The 16,972-nt window shown below is 44.0% G+C and overlaps 1 protein-coding gene across 3 annotated transcripts in view; it reads left to right on the forward strand.

Annotated features, from left to right (window-relative positions):
• LOC126336773 (uncharacterized) overlaps positions 1–16,972 on the forward strand; it is a 380,424-nt gene that overhangs the window by 166,403 nt on the left and 197,049 nt on the right. For all 3 annotated transcript variants that reach the window (XR_007564993.1, XM_050000801.1, XM_050000792.1), the window contains exons 2-3: positions 1,636–1,858; positions 5,654–5,820. Coding sequence is in view for 2 of the 3 variants with exons in the window: in XM_050000801.1 (XP_049856758.1) it covers positions 1,636–1,858; positions 5,654–5,820 (390 nt within the window). In the remaining variant the exon portion in view is untranslated. The remainder of the gene's footprint in view (positions 1–1,635; positions 1,859–5,653; positions 5,821–16,972) is intronic.

A 16,972-nucleotide genomic window follows, 5' to 3' on the forward strand; every position in this document is an offset into this window, starting at 1 on the left:
CTGCTCAAAGTGCCGTCAATGCGCACAAGAGGTGACCGAGGCTTGTAACCAACGGCACCCCATACCACCATGCCGGCTGATACGCCAGTATGGCGATGACGAATACACGCTTCCAATGTGCTTTCACCGCGATGTCGCTAAACACGGATGCGACCATCACGATGCTGTAAACAGAAGCTGGATTCATGCGAAAAAATGACGTTTTGCCATTCGTGCAACCAGGTTCGTCGTTGAGTACTCCATCGCAGGTGCTCCTGACTGTGATGCAGCGTCAAGGGTAACCGCAGCCATGGTCTCCGAGCTGATAGTCCGTGCTGCTGCAAACGTCGTCGAACTGCTCGTGCAGATGGTTGTCGTCTTGCAAACGTCCCCATCTGTTGACTCAGGGATCGAGACGTGGCTACACGATCCGTTACAGTTGTAAGTAGGCTGTTTAGGTTTTCTTATTGGTAACGCCACGTAGCGCTCTGTATAAAAAAAACACTGGCTGTGCTGTGTGCAGTCAGTGGCTGGTTGGCATTGTTGTAATACTCGCCATTGTAGTGTTGGGCAGCTTGATGCTAACAGCGCGTAGCGTTGCGCAGTTAGAGGTGAGCCGCCAGCAGTGGTGGACGTGGGGAGAGAGATGGCGGAGTTTTGAAATTTGTAAGAATTAGTGTCATGAACTGATATATATATATATATATATATATATATATATATATATATATATATATATATTATGACTATAAAGGTAAATACATTGTTTGTTCTCTATTAAAATCTTTCATTTGCTAACTGTGCCTATCAGTAATTAGTGACTTCCGTAGTTTGAATCTTTTAGTTAGCTGGCAGTAGTGGCGCTCGCTGTATTGCAGTAGTTCGAGTAAATAACATTTTTGTGAGGTAAGTGATTTGTGAAACATATAGGTTAATGTTAGTCAGGGCCATTCTCTTGTAGGGATTATTGAAAGTCAGATTGCGTTGCGCTAAAAACTATTGTGTGTCAGTTTAAGCACAGTCTTGTATAATTTTTCAAAGGGGACGTTTCACAGTCATGCGGATAAGATGCCTGTCATCTCGACTGTTAGAGATACGAGGCCGTTGGGATCCACCACGGCGTTCCGTATTACCCTCCTGAACCCACCGATTCCATATTCTGCTAACACTCATTGGATCTCGACGAACGCGAGCAACAATGTCGCGATAGGATCAACGGCAATAGCGATTGGCTACAATCCGTCCTTTATCAAAGTCGGAAACGTGATGGTACGCATTTCTCCTCCTTACACGAGGCATAGCAACAACGTTTCACCAGGCAACGCCGGTCAACTGCTATTTGTGTATGAGAAATCAGTTGCAAACTTTCCTCATGTCAGCACGTTGCCAACCTTGTGTGAATGCTCTGAAAAGCTAATCATTTGCGTATCTCGGCATCTCCTTCCTGTGGGTTACATTTCGCGTCTGTAGTACGTCATCTTCGTGGTGTAGCAATTTTAATGGCCAGTAGTGTAACTTTTAGCTCTCTGAGTTTTATCCCTCCTAGCTTCAAGATTTCAAAGAGTGTAGTCCATTCAATAATGTGAAAATATTTTCGTAAGTCACGCCGGAAGCGTGGCGTGTGGCAGCGTGGAGCTGAGGCGGGCGTGGTTGCAGGGCGGGCGTGACGCTGCGGCAGGTGACGGACGGCTCGGGCTTCCTGCAGCTCATCTACGGCGCCGAGGGCGAGCTGCGCGACTGCGAGTTCGTGGCCGGGCGGCGCGCCGCCGAGTCCTTCCTGCGCTCCTTCCACTCCGACGTGCAGCGCGCCGCCGGCGGGGGCCGGCGCCAACACCGCCGCGAGGCACCAGACGCCGCGCTCACCAACGTCACCTTCCAGGTCAGCCTCCACTTCTTCTTACAGCAGTACACTGAACCTGGTATAGCCATGCGCATTCAATTACAGAGATATGTAAACAGGCAGAATACGGCGCTGCGGTCGGCAACGCCTATACAGGGTGTTACAAAAAGGCGCGGCCAAACTTTCAGGAAACATTCCTCACACAAATAAAGAAAATATGTTATGTGGATATGTGTCCGGAAACGCTTACTTTCCCTGTTAGAGCTCATTTTATTACTTCTCTTCAAATCACATTAATCGTGGAATGGAAACACACATCAACAGAAGGTACCAGCGTGACTTCAAACACTTTCTTACAGGAAATGTTCAAAATGTCCTCCGTTAGCGAGGATACATGCATCCACCCTCCATCGCATGGAAACCCTGATGCGCTGATGCAGCCCTGGAGAATGGCGTATTGTATCACAGCCGTCCACAATACGAGCGCGAAGAGTCTCTACATTTGGTACCGGGGTTGCGTAGACAAGGGCTTTAAAATGCCCCCATAAATGAAAGTCAAGAGGGTTGAGGTCAGGAGAGTGTGGAGGCCATGGAATTGGTCCGCCTCTACCAATCCATCGGTCACCGAATCTGTTGCTGAGAAGCGTACGAACACTTGGACTGAAATGTGCAGGAGCTCCATCGTGCATGAACCACATGTAGTGTCGTACTTGTAAAGACACATGTTCGAGCAGCACAGGTAGAGTATCCCGTATGAAATCATGATAACGTGCTCCATTGAGCGTAGGTGGAAGAACAAACCAAAATGAGGTCTAACATGGAAATTAAGCGTTTCAGGACACATGTCCACATAACATCTTTTCTTTATTTATGTGTGAGGAATGTTTCCTGAAAGTTTGGCCGTACCTTTTTGTAACACCCTGTATAAGACAACAAGTGTCTGACGCAGTTGTTAGATCCGTTACTGTTGCTACAATGGCAAGTTAAGCAGGCCGTCGTGGACAATCGCTTCTAGGCGTTTCGCTCTGGAACCGCGCGACCGCCACGGTTGCAGGTTCGAATCCTGCCCCGGACACGGATGTGTGCCAATTTTTTTTTCCTTTTTTTTTTTTTTTTTTTTTTTTTTTTTTTTTTTTTTTTTTTTTTTTTTTTTTAGTTGCTGACGTGCCTTCTTCAGTGGCAGCAGCAGCGCTTATCGATACTACTACTGTTTGGTGTGACCGCTATATTTCCGTGTGGTGGTGTGTGTGTCAGTCGGTTGGTTGGGACAGAGCAGTGAGGAAGTCTCTGCGGCGCTAGGTCCGGCCGGGACAGCTGGCGGCGTGCACGTGCTGTCAGACTGTGAGGCGCTAGCTACGAGAGCTACGAAGTTCTTTGCCCACCGAACTTGGGCACGGAAGTTCAGTGATCAGTTAACCTGTTATGAAACCTCAACTGCTGTGACATCTCTTCGTTTATTTATTTATGCATTTATTTTACCTGGCAAGATTATGGCCTTCAGGCCCTGTCTTACACCTAACCAGGCATACTCAGATTGTACAGAACATTACAGTTTGTACAGAACATTATGGACATACCAGGTGTTATACAGTATTAATGTTAAACAAAAACATAGAGATTATAACAGTAGTACCAGGATAATTATAATAATCAAAAAAATAAGTATAACAATCAAGAATGATAATAATAATAATAATAATAATAATAATAATGACTATGTATATGAAAGTAAACATATTTTTCCTTTATGAATGTCAGTCCTATTGCCAGTTGGGAATTTTCTCGTTATGTTCTTGCAGCTTGTGAGTTATTCACATCGAGCGGAGACATAAGACGATAGAATGGGGTGAAAGAGATACAGAAGAGGTAGCTAGGTTAGAGGAAGAGAAATAGAATGGTAAAATTCGAAGCTATGATGGAGAGGAGAAAGAAAGAGATGAGCGGGTCACAACAATAGTGGATATACCGTCCCTAATACGTAAGTTTTGAGTTCCCTCTTGAATGTTGTGTGGTTCTGCATAAGATGCAGGGGAGCGTGTTCCATAGTCGTATGGCTGAGATGGAGAATGACATGGAGAAAGATTTTGTGGTATCTAAAGGTACAGCCAAAATGCTAGACGTATCCGATCTGGTATTGCGGTTGTGGAATGATGATAGGTGTTTAATGTGAGAAGATAAGTATTGGGGGCACCAGTGGCTAAGAAATCGACGAAGTAAGCACATCGTGTGGAGATCGCGTACCTTATGTGGGCGTATCCAATCTATCTGGGAGTATGAAGGACTGATATGATCATACAACCGTCTATTACACACGTATCTATCGCAACCACTCATCACTAGCTCGATGAATTTCGAATTTTCACTGTTTATGCCGTGTTGAACTACATCGCAGTAGTAAAGATTAGGCAAGACTAGTGTTTGGACTAATTTTTGTTTAACATGGGTTGGAAATATTTTTCTAAATTTTTGGATTGCATGTATGGAGGAGATTGTTTCCGGCAAGCTGTGACTGTTTGTTCTTCCCAGTTTAGGTGTTCATCCAAGATTATTCCAAGGTCTTTTACTGTTTTTTGGTATGGTAGTTGGGTACCATTGAAGAGTATTTGAGGGACTGTTTCGCGAAAGTACCGGCTGATTAACTTTGGATGAGATATAAGAATGACCTGGGATTTGTTGGGGTTTAGCTTCAGACCTAGGTTCTGTGCCCATCGAGAAACAGAGCAAAGATCTGCGTTCAGACTCGCTACTGCGTTAGCAAAGTTGTTGGGGCTTGTAGGTGGTACAGTTGGACGTCGTCGGCATTACAGTCGTTCGTTGCCAGGTGTTGCTTCCTGGGCCGTTCCAGCTAGCAGCAACATATGGTGTGTTGGAGTCGGCGAAATTGTGCAGCCGTCTTCTTCTATTGGTTGTTACTTATCAGTAAAGTGCACCAGCGGTATTTTCTGCCTTGTGGCCGTTAACGCCGCAGTTACCTGCCATGGTCGTTAGCATAGTTTTCTGGCAGTGTGTTTTTCATCGCCGTGTTGATGCTATCCGGCACGGCATGTAATTCGACACCCTTTTAGTTGTTGCTCATATTATTTCCTTAGAGTGGTTATTTTGCCTTGGCTGTTTTTAGTCGCCAGTTTTGAAGACGTAGTGCTGTTGGTATCCTTGTACTCGGCTGATACTTCCCGTTGTCGTGCCGTTGATCGGACGGAAGGGAATTCATTAGGTTGTCGGTCAGTCCTTCAGCCGGCTCTGGGTCGGGTTGCCGTCAGATTATTTAACCTTACTCTTGCCTGCCAACCGAGCGAGGTGGCGCAGTGGTTAGACACTGGACTCATTCGGGAGGACGACGGTTCAATCCCGCGTCCGGCCATCCTGATTTAGGTTTTCAATGATTTCCCTAAATCACTCCAGGCAAATGCCGGTATGGTTCCTCTGAAAGGGCACGGCCGACCTCCTTCCCCATCCTTCCCTAATCTGATGAGACCGATGTCCACGCTGTCTGGTCTCCTTCCCCAAACCAACCAACCAAACTTGCCTGCCTGTCTCACCTCACCTTACGTTAGAGCTACCTCCTCATGCCCGAGACAGGATTCGAACCTGCGACCGTAGCGGTCGCGCGGTTCCAGACTGTAGCGCCTAGAACCACTCGGCCACAACGGCCGGCTTCAGCAACTCGTTATGGCAGTAACTCAGGGAGAAGTAAGATGCCACTCGATTGTAACAAAATGCCAAACGGCAGCAACGCGAGCGGGTGACAGCTCAACCTGTTTAACCAGACGACGACTGTAGTTCCTTCCAGAGGCACTTTGCAGGTGACGTGTTTGTGTACGTGGGGTGTTGCAGGTTCTGCCGGAGGGCTCGCCGCTGCCGGCTGAAGTGTCGTCGTGGCTGAACATGGGGCGGCTGCGCGCTCAGTGCCGGGACAAACACCGCGAGCTGCGACGCCTCGCCAGGTGGCACCGCCGCGGAGGGCCCCGGCAGAGGGCGCGCGCCGACCTGCAGCTCAACAGGTAGCCCAGCACAGTCGCACCTCCCACTAGAGGCGCCACTAAGCGCTCTGCTTCTGTTCACTTCTCTAGAGGCTGCATTTCAAGTGGACAGGGTTCGACAAGAGGCTACTATACCAAATTTTATTTGTTTTACGGGTATAAGTGGAGGTATTTCTATCGATGACTGAGGACGTTATACTGATCAATATTTCATCAACATTTACTTCATTTGCGGATTAATAATTACAGCAGTATGTTTTTAGGTTTGTTAGTGCCTACAAGTAAAACTAAACTCTGCCCGAACAGGCCATGAAGGCCCACAGGCGTCACTGGAAGCTTAGTACCTCCAAGTACGCATACAATATGTAAGCTATTAATGTATATCTCCCTCTGCGCAACAAGTCAGGTAGACGCAAAATCGATAGTCTATATTGACAACCGTAGTCCTCGTCGTGGAGCAGTTACGGCCGTACAGAAAACTTCAGGTGGTAAATTATGTGATATATTTCCGGAAACACAGTTAAACACAGAGAAAAACAACCGACAAACTGGTGGGTACATGTTAAGTAACCTACACTACTAGCCATTAAAATTGCTACACCACGAAGATGTGCTACAGACGCGAAATTTAACCGACAGGAAGAAGATGTTGTGATATGCAAAGGATTAACTTTTCAGAGCATTCACACAAGGTTTGCGCTGGTGGCGACACCCACAACGTGCTGACAAGAGGAATGTTTCCAACCGATTTCTCATACACAAACAGCACTTGACCGGCGTTGCCTGGTGAAACGTTGTTGTGATGCCTCGTGTAAGGAGGAGAAATGCGTACCATCACGATTCCGACTTTGATAAAGGTCGGATTGTAGCCTATCGACATTGCTGCTCGCGTTGGTCGAGATCCAATGACTGTTAGCAGAATATGGAATCGGTGGGTTCAGGAGGTAATACGGAACGCCGTGCTGGATCTCAACAGCCTCGTATCAATAGCAGTCGAGATGACAGGCATCTTATCCGCATGGCTGTAACGGGTCGTGCAGCCACGTCTCGATCCATGAGTCAACAGATGGGGACGTTCGCAAGACAACAACCATCTGCACGAACAGTTCGACGACGTTTGCAGCAGTGTGGACTATCAGCTCGGAGACCATAGCTGCGGTTACCCTTCATGTTCCATCACGGACAGGAGCGTCTGTGATGGTGTACTCAACGACGAACCTGGGTCCACGAATGGCAAAACGTCATTTTGACGGATGAATACAGGTTCTGTTTACAACATCGTGATGGTCGCATCCGTGTTTAGCGACATCGCGGTGAACGCACATTGGAAGCGTGTATTCGTCATCGCCATACTGGCGTATCACCTGGCATGATGGTATGGGGTGCCATTGGTTACACGCCTCGGTCACCTCTTGTTCACATTGACGGCACTTTGGACGTTACATTTCAGATGCGTTACGACCCGTGGCTCTACCCTTCATTCGATCCCTGCGAAACCCTACATTTCAGCAGGATAATGCACGACCGCATGTTGCAGGTCCTTTAACGGTTTTTCTGGATACAGAAAATGTTCCACTGCTGCCCTGGCCAGCACATTCTCCAGATCTATCACCAATTGAAAACGTCTGGTCAATGGTGGCCGAGCAATTGGCTCGTCACAATACGCCAGTCACTACTCTTGATGAACTGTGGTATCGTGTTGAAGCTGCATAGGCAGCTGTACCTGTACACGCCATCCAAGCGCCGGCCGCGGTGGTCTCGCGGTTCTAAGCGCGCAGTCCGGAACCGTGCGACTGCTACGGTCGCAGGTTCGAATCCTGCCTCGGGCATGGATGTGTGTGATGTCCTTAGGTTAGTTAGGTTTAAGTAGTTCTAAGTTCTAGGGGACTGATGACCACAGCTGTTAAGTCCCATAGTGCTCAGAGCCATTTGAACAATTTTTGAGCCATCCAAGCTCTGTTTGATTCAATGCCCAGGCGTAGCAAGGCCGTTATTACGGCCAGAGGTGGTTGTTCTGGGCACTGATTTCTCAGGATCGATGCACCCAAATTGCGTGAAAAAGAATCACGTGTCAGCTCGAGTATAATATATTTGTCCAATAAATACCCGTTTATCATCTGCATTTCTTCTTGGCGTAGCGATTTTAATGGCCAGTAGTGTTTGATGAAAGTATCTGTACCTGTATTCCTAACACCGTGCATAATTCGATTCATATTAGACGTAACGTAGCAGAGCGTAAGGGAACGCCGACGTCAAATGGAAGTCCGTTGGCACTAGCCGGAACCTCAACGCGATCTCACTCTCCATAACTCAGCATAGAACAGTGAATGAGAGGTTACCGCTCGTCATTCCATATTCTAAATACAGTATATGAATTGAGGAATTAGCGATGATAGTATAGATTATCAATGACCAAAGTGAAATTCATAACGGACGCTCTTAACAGAGTTCGAATGACGAAAAAGAAACAGCTACGTACGGCGATAAATACAAGCCTAGAGACCAGGAAAAGAAGGGTGTTTGGAATGAAACTCGGTTATATGGAAAGAATGAAATGAAAAGCTGCTAGGAATGAATATATGTTAAACTGTCAGCGAAAAAAGTGCTAAATAAAACAACGCAATGGAACGAAGAGCGAGAGTACCTGCATGTTTCAGTAGCATGTTTCAGCAAACGCCGTTGTTGAAAAATATAGTTGAAGGGATGGAAAAACTACCAGGAGAGCTAGATATGAGTATGGAAGACAGGTCGTTGGTGATCTCGGACGCAGTAGTTGTCCTGAAGTGAAAATCATTCCCAGCAAGCGACAGAAAAGAAGAACTACGTCAAACCATGACCATAACAAAAAAGTGTAATTGGAGTCAGCCTAAAAAAAGACAGCGCATCGAGTGTTCCTTGCGAAGTCCAGAATCTTCAGACAGCACAATCTTGGTTCTCACTAAAAGCAGTATTTTGTTTTAATTATACGAATAATTGAATGAGTCCAGTCAAATCGGACTGGTTTGAAATTCAGTTCACAGATATTTATTTATGGTGGGAGCGAAATGATGCATCCTGTGGCACCCATCTCACCTTGCACTCATGTAAGAAAAAGGAACCACCTAACTGCAAAGGTATTCTTTCCTTTGCTCAAAATGGCACATTTCTCGGATATGTGTGGAACTTGCATCTTAAGTGTATCTGTCTCGTGCACGTAACTGTAATGTGTGTGTGTTTGTAGTTGGGTTGATGGGTTGTGTTGGGGGAGGAGGCCAAACTGCGAGGTCATCGGTCTCATCGGATTAGGGGACGACGTCGGCCGTGCCCTTTTCAAAGGAACCATCCCGGCATTTGCCTGAAGAGATTTAGGGAAATCACGGAAAGCCTAAATCAGGATGGTCGGACGCGGGATTGAACCGTCGTCTTTCCGAATGGGGGTGCAGTGTGCTAATCACTGCGCCACCTCGCACGGTGGTGTGTGTAGTGTAGTGTCTAGCTCGTGTTGTTGGTGGTGATAGACGAGCGGAACGAGAAAATGAAAGCCGCGGCACATATTCTGTTTCTCCCGAACAGCGCCAAGACGGCAGCTCATACAAACGTCTCCACCGACAGTGTGACGCCCTCGCTCCTTAAGACACTACTTAGAGGTGAAACTTACCCTTCCAAAATTAAAATATGACAGTGCTGCAAAAACTCTTACGTTATTTGATTTTCAAACAGCTGAGCAAAACTGAACGTACTCAGACAGTTATCTCTTTACTTATTCTGATCATAACTAAACTGACACACAATATTTTTAGCGCAACACAATTTGACTTTTAATAATCCCTACAAAAGAAGGGCCCTGACTAACGATAACCTATACCTCTCACAAATCACTTACCTCACAAAAATCTTCGTTACTCGAACTACTGCAATACAGCGAGCGCCAATACTGCCAGCTAAATAAAGGTTTCTAACTACTAAAGGCACTAACTACTGAGAGGCATAGTTAGCAAATGAAAGACTTTGACAGAGAACAAACAATGTATTTACCTCAATAGTGTTCAAGTTCGTGACATCCAGTTCTACAAATTTCCTTTTTCTGACGGACACACGTCCAGATCGTCCGCTCATAGTAACTTCTCAAAACTCTGGCATCTCTCTCCAACATCCACCAGTGCTGGCGGCTCACCTCTAACTGCCCAACAGCACACAAGCGAACATTCCAACTATGAGTGCAACCAGCCACATCCTGCTCACAGCGCAGTCAGCGATTTCCATACAGAGCACTACGTGGCGTTACCAACATAAAAACCTAAACAGCTTACTTACAGAGGTTTGAAACTTAATCCGGTCTTGCGACCAGGAACTTTACGATACCACCCTTCCTTTCCTTGCTGACCAAATACTGGTCGTTATAATTACTTCCAGTACCAGAATTCAGACCGGCTACCTCCGAGCCGAGCATCAACGTACAGCCGTGCGTTAGCGATCTCGACTACCTAAGCGGTTTCCGGTTTATATACGCTCTATGATTTAAAAAAAATGCATTACGAAGGAATTATCCGAATAGTATGGAAATAAGCAGATGTGACACACATGCACGAAAAAACAAATGAATACAATTTTAGAAACATTGGATAATTTATTCAAGAGAAGGAGCTCCACAAATTGAACAAGTCAATAACCGTTGGCCCACGTCTGGCGTTTATGCCAACAGTTATTCGGCTTGGCATTGATTAATACATTGTTAGATGTCCTTCTGAAGGGTATCACGCCAGATTCTGTCCATTTGGTGCGTTAGATCGTCAAAATCCCGAGCTGGTTCGCACTGCCCAAAATACTGAAAACGTTGGCGACTGTTAGGTCGATATCCCATCTCTGTCTGGGGAGTCTCCAGACACGTCTTAGGTCTGGAATGTCATTGACTGGACTAGAATTGACTTCACTGATGAGTCCCGCTTCGAAATGAGCCTCGATGACCAGTGAAGATGTGTCTGGAGATACCTGGACAGTGACAGGACATCGACCTGACTGTCTTTCATCATACTGCCTGACAGTCCAGACTGATGGCCTGGGATGACATTTCATTTCATAGTAGGACCGCTTTGGTTGTTAAGCGCGACACCCCTACGGCACAAAGATATTACATGTCCCGTTTCGATGCCTTCCATGACAAGCCCTCCTGCGCTTACATTTCAGCAAGATAATACTCGTGCGCACACTGTACTTCTTGCTTTCTTGCTTGCCAAACCCTATCTCGGCCAGAAAGGTCCCCGATCTGTCCCAAACTGAGAACGTCTGGAGCGCTATGAGCGACTCTACCAACCAGCTCGGGATTTTGATATAACTCGCCAGTTGGGCGGAATTCGGCATGATATCTCTCAGCAGGGCATCCAACAGTTCTATCAATCAATGCCAACCCCAATAACTACTAGCAAAAGGGTCAGTCCTTTTTTTTTAAGGAAATAATACTGGGGTGGAGCGACAACCATAACACATCCCTTTCGTGCTAAGAGTCCTACTCTCTGCTTTCTGCTACCGAAAGATACGAGGACAGTGGCCAAGACACTCAACTCGCATTCTGGAGGTCCGCAGTTCAAATCTCATTTCGGACATCCGGATTTAGGTTTGTCGTGGTTTTCCCAAATCGGTTAAGGCAATTGTAGAAATGATTTCTTTGCAAAAGACACAGTCGATTTTTCCCATTATTGTGTATTCAGAAGCTGTGTACCTAACCTTTCTCTCTTCCTTTCTGGTACCGAGCGATAAAATTATGTTTAACGTATTCATTTGCTATTAGGGACGTCTGCATTTCCAATCTCAGGCTTTGTTTTTCATGATATCTTTAAATCACCTGAAGTGAATACCGAGACCCTGCTGTATACAGAGCTACAGTTCAGCAGCTTTTTTTTTTTTTTTTTTTTTTTTTAATAAGTCAAATCACGACAACTTTCTTCTTTCTCATTGTCAATCGTACGAAAACCTTTATGCGCAGTCTTTACTTAGGTCGCCTCCTATTACACATTCCAAAAAACAAAATTTATCACCCAGAAGGCTTCTGACGAGTCTTATGAGATACACGAATGTGGTAAAAACACAAAGAGGTACCTGGATTCTCGATCGAATAAAATAGTATGATGGTGAAAGCTAATAACGGGAAGGCAGAAATGACTATATAGCTGTAATTGAACTGCAGGACAGGTTGAAGTACAAAGCAGTGGCTGAATTCGGCTGTGCAACGGTCACCTGAGAGGGATGAAGCAGAAACTAAGGACACGTAACTGTGTTGCAGCTAATCTAGATGGTGTGGCATGGAACTGACATGGAGACACCTCACTAGTTTCGCGGTGCAGGCACTGATCTGTATCAGACGAAATACAGCGCAGTGCTGGATATTCCACAACGGATTACAATTACAATCATCTCAGGAACATATAAACAAGAGCGTGTACTGATAGAAAAAGCAAGTGTTCGAAATATTTCTCAAGAGATGTGTACATACGGCATATTGTCGATATTGTTTGCATTAGTAACACCAAATGCAGAAGTGCAAAATATGGAACAAAAAGATGATACACGACGACGGGCGGAATTGCCGTTGTTTAACCACACCATGAAGGTTCCTCAACGGGCAGCAGTCAAGGAAAATACGTACTAGTACTCTCAATTAACTTTTAGAAGGCTGCATGCCTTAATGCACTTGGATGAAGACGCAGCTAAAATCGAAATAAGTGACACTGGATTTTTCGCTGCAATTGCAACCAGTCTTGTGCCCCCTCACCTCGTGAAGATTTGAGCTGGTATCTGAAATTTTGCAGAAGGACAGGACAATTGTGGGAAAACGGTTTCTTAACTCTCAGCATGTTTCCCTCGTGTAAACTTAACTTTTAGTCTGTCGTCTTTTCTTTGACTAATCTGAAAACAAAACTAAGCCTCTGAGCGGTTTAAAATAGTAATATAGACGTTAAAGTTACTTTTTTCAATCACAAAGTACAGAAAGAATGGAACTAGTCATTTTAAACATTAATCTGCGGTATTTGTTAGAAAAGTGAGTTTCGAAGAAACTGCTTGGCTGGCCAACCAAAAAAGAGTGCTCTAGTAACAAAAGAAAAGAGGGAAAAATTTTAAAGTTATCCGAAAGAGGTAAACTGGCGAGCCACGATGTTGCAAGTGAAAAATTATTAACAAAACACTGTAAAGCAGAAGTGTTGAAAAAATGCTTCAACTCAAAGCCTCCGAAGGGATATCCACGAAAAAACATTACAGGGAAATATGTTCATGAAAAAGTAACTAGAACGTATGTGTCAGAGCAGACGCTTAGGAAAGGCGTCTTAGTATAGGAATAAGTAGAATGTTTCGCGATTATAGCATGTAAGTTTCTCTATGTAAAGGACATAGAATATTGCTATACATTGTTTGATGATTTTGTTTTTTTTCTCTGTTGCATGGTGTCTTATCTTTTGATTGCACCCCTGTTTATTCTTATTTTCAAATTTATCTTTCACTTTCCTATTGTGAAATGAGAAATGCATGAGTTTGTCCAAGCGGAGTATTTTTAATCTGTGTATTTAAAAATCTCATCAACCGCATTTTCTGTTTAAATAAATCTAAATTTGTGCATAAATAAGAGCTGCAGTGGAGATTGTAAAAAATAGAAAGCTTGTGTAGTGAATTGCTGTATCAGTAGAAAGTGAGTATCTTCTTTACCCAACACTTTATAAACACAGTCGCACCCTCCTTTATCTGAAATTTCATGCACGTAACCTGAAGGTCGCCATTTGACCATTATTATGAAGAAGGTGGATGCGCGTCGCAATGATGTACAAAGGTGATGCCGTGATGATGTTACAATTTGGTATGATGGAGAAGGGTAAAAGTATCGATCTGAGGCAAGGCACCCTGGTCCCGAAACGACCTAGTCCAAGGTTGTAACAAAAAATCTTTCTGCTATTTCTGTCTGACTGTTGCAAGCTCTTTACTTTTCCATATTTTGGGAGGAGGCAGTACCGGAACAAGGCCAAAACTGTCTATTATAGCCCCTAAAATGCATATTTTAAGTGCTATGAGCGCTTGCTCAGTACAAGAGATGTGTTTCACAGGAGCAGTGATGAAAAAGTGCTCTTAGCCTTTAAGGTATGCATTTTGGAACCCATGTGTACTACACCATCTATTCTTGTTGTGGTCCATACTACTTCTCCCAAAATATAGAAAGCAAATAGCTTGTAGTAGAAGAGATCCGCTGTCAGAGGTAGAAGAAAGACTTTTTATTACAACATTTCACTCCTTCGATTCCAGACCACCGTCCCTTATCTCAAATAGATACCCTTCTTATGCATTAATGGTGTGTAACTGAAATCCGTTCAGCGCTCTGTGACTGACGTAGGCGGAAAGCGAAGATGTTAGCTAGACTTGCATATAAGGGGATAAAAATATTTATCCAGGAAACGCTGGCATCGTTTTTCGATGTGTCAAAAATTGAACAAAAGTGAATTTTTGTCACCGATGTTTCACTTACGGGAAGTTCTGCGAAACATGGTGCTAAAAAGGCCTGTGCTTATTAAATCGCGTAACTTTTGAAAACTTAATATAACATCTAAGATATCTGAAGATAATACAAACTAGGTAATGAGAAACATTTCCTATAATAGGTCCTGTACAAGATTAACCAAATGAGATAGTAATCATAGCTGGCATCAACATTGTGTGTGTGTGTGTGTGTGTGTGTGTGTGTGTGTGTGTGTGTTAAAAGCGAAACCACTGTTCCTAGAAGCAGGCATTCCACGAACATTTGGTAACAGACAAAATAAAATTTAAATTGCAGTAGACAAAGGGAGACTTTAAACGATCATCACATATTAGCATTTTTTGTCTGGATTCACAGCCATTTGAACTTTATTAAAACAAGACATTATTTCCGCCAGCTTGTTGTTTGGATACATGACATGTGCATGGTTTTGTCTAGTTGAAAGTTAATACTAGCCGTAATTGGTCAGTAGTGGTTAACATTACCATTGTTTCATGCAAATACACAGGGTCGTTGGAAATAATGTCGTTTTTCAACAAACTTCAAATGACTGTAACCAAACATGATTGATCCTTTGCCTAACCAGGCACTTGCTAAGGTGCAACATTGTCAACATGTCAGTCTCCTCGACCACAAGAATCTCCTTCAAATCTTGGAATGTATTTGATCTATTAAGTACTCTCTGAAAAAGTAATATGATCGCGAAATACCTTAATGTGAAAATTAAATCAGAATGTCCTGATTGTTATGTGGATGTCATGTGGCTTATATTCATTACCCATCCGCTGCAGGTGGCTACTAACTGAAATGAGCAAATAGTGGTTTAAATACACACTGTTCTAATGAGATAGACAATTTTGGAGGCAGTAACGTCGCCATTCTTGCAAACTGGAAAATTAGATGGGGAGCAATGGCAGAACTGAATCTACGACAAACTCTCTCAAGTACAGTTCTTAAAATTAGAGTACTGATCACAAGGCGAGAATAAACGGATTTCAGTTACCAGTATTATTTATGCTCTGTGAATGTATTAGTTTCGGCGGTCGAAATAAATAAATAGCTGTCGTGTCCATGCAAATTGGCCAAGCATAAGAGTCATGTGCAAAGTCGGGAACAAGCCAATGTTAAAGCTGAAATTCTAAAAATATAATGGAAACGGCTTATCGTAATCTACAGACTTTATTAAGTAGGTTTATAAACTGTGATGTCATAAATTCTGTCATTTTATTAGAAGCCATACACACGAATGCACCGTTTCCTTTAAGAGGCGTGCTGTCACTAAATTCCATGTTAAAGAAAAAAAAAGTGCTTCTCAAATTCGTCTCCGATTTCTGCGTCCAGATGTAAATGTCGTGTGACTAGGGCCTCCCGTCAGGTAGGCCGTTCGCCGAGTGCAAATCTTGCGATCTGACGCCACTTCGGCGACTTGCGCGTCGATGGGGATCAGATGATAATGATTACGGCAACACAACACCCAGTCCCTAAGCGGAGAAAAGATCCAACCCGGGCTTTTAGGATTGACATTCTGCCGCGCTGACCACTCAGCTACCGGGGGCGGACTTGTGTCCAGATGTAGATGTGTGCATAGACGCCAGCAGTTTCTGAAGATGGAAGAAACACTTTACACATGGGAACACGAGCGTGCAAGATGAGGCTTTGCGTTTGTCGCCCTGGAAGTGCCTCCAACAAGGGAAGAGCAGACGGGTCCATTAGATAAGACAGACATGTTACTGTGGATTAAATCGCAACAAAACTTCCAACAGGACGTAGTGCAGCGTAGAAAATGATTCGAAGACTGGGTTATCCTAAAGATTCTGGCTTTTGAGCCCCACATTTATTGACCAAAGACCACAACATTCATAAACGATCCGTCATCCAAAGAGATTTCGAAATGTGGGAGCGATTGTTTGATGGGTATTTGAGTTGCTGATGTAAGGTGATGGGTAATGAATATAAGCCACATCACATCCACAAACAATCAGAACAGTCTGATTTAATTTTCACATTAAGGTATTTCGCGATCACATTACTTTTTAGAGAGTACTTAACAGATAAAATACATTCCAGGGTTTGAAGAAATTTTTTTGTGGTCGAGGGGACTGAGATGTTGACACTCTCGCATCTTAGGAAATGCCTGGTTAGGCAACAGATCAGTCATGTTTGCTTCCAGTCATTTGAAGTTTGCTGAAAAACGGCATTATTTCGAACGACCCTGTATATTTGCATGGAACAATGGTAATGTTAACCACTATTGACCAATTATGGCTAGTATAAACTTTCAAGTAGACAAAACCATGCACATGTCATTGACATCCAAACAACGAGCTGGCGTAAATAATGTCTTATTTTAATAAAGTTCAAATGGTTGTGAATCCAGACAAAAAATGCTAATATCCGATGATCGTTTAAAGTCTCCCTTTGTCTACTGCAATTTAAATTTTATTTTATCTGTTACCAAATGTTCGTGGAAAGCCTGCGGCTACAAACAGTGGTTTGGTTTTTAACACACAGACGCACACACACACACATACACACATGTAAGCTGGAACAATCATTATCAGCCTGAAACAAAACGTCAGAATAGTACTATTTGGATTCACCGTAAAAATTGCAAATCAAAGATGCACAGTGTTGCATTCTGGCCGATTTTGTTGAGCCTGGGCAGACCACAAATGCTATCCACTA

The sequence above is a fragment of the Schistocerca gregaria genome, chromosome 1 (assembly GCF_023897955.1).
Source record: "Schistocerca gregaria isolate iqSchGreg1 chromosome 1, iqSchGreg1.2, whole genome shotgun sequence".
Taxonomy (NCBI): Eukaryota; Metazoa; Arthropoda; class Insecta; order Orthoptera; family Acrididae; genus Schistocerca; species Schistocerca gregaria.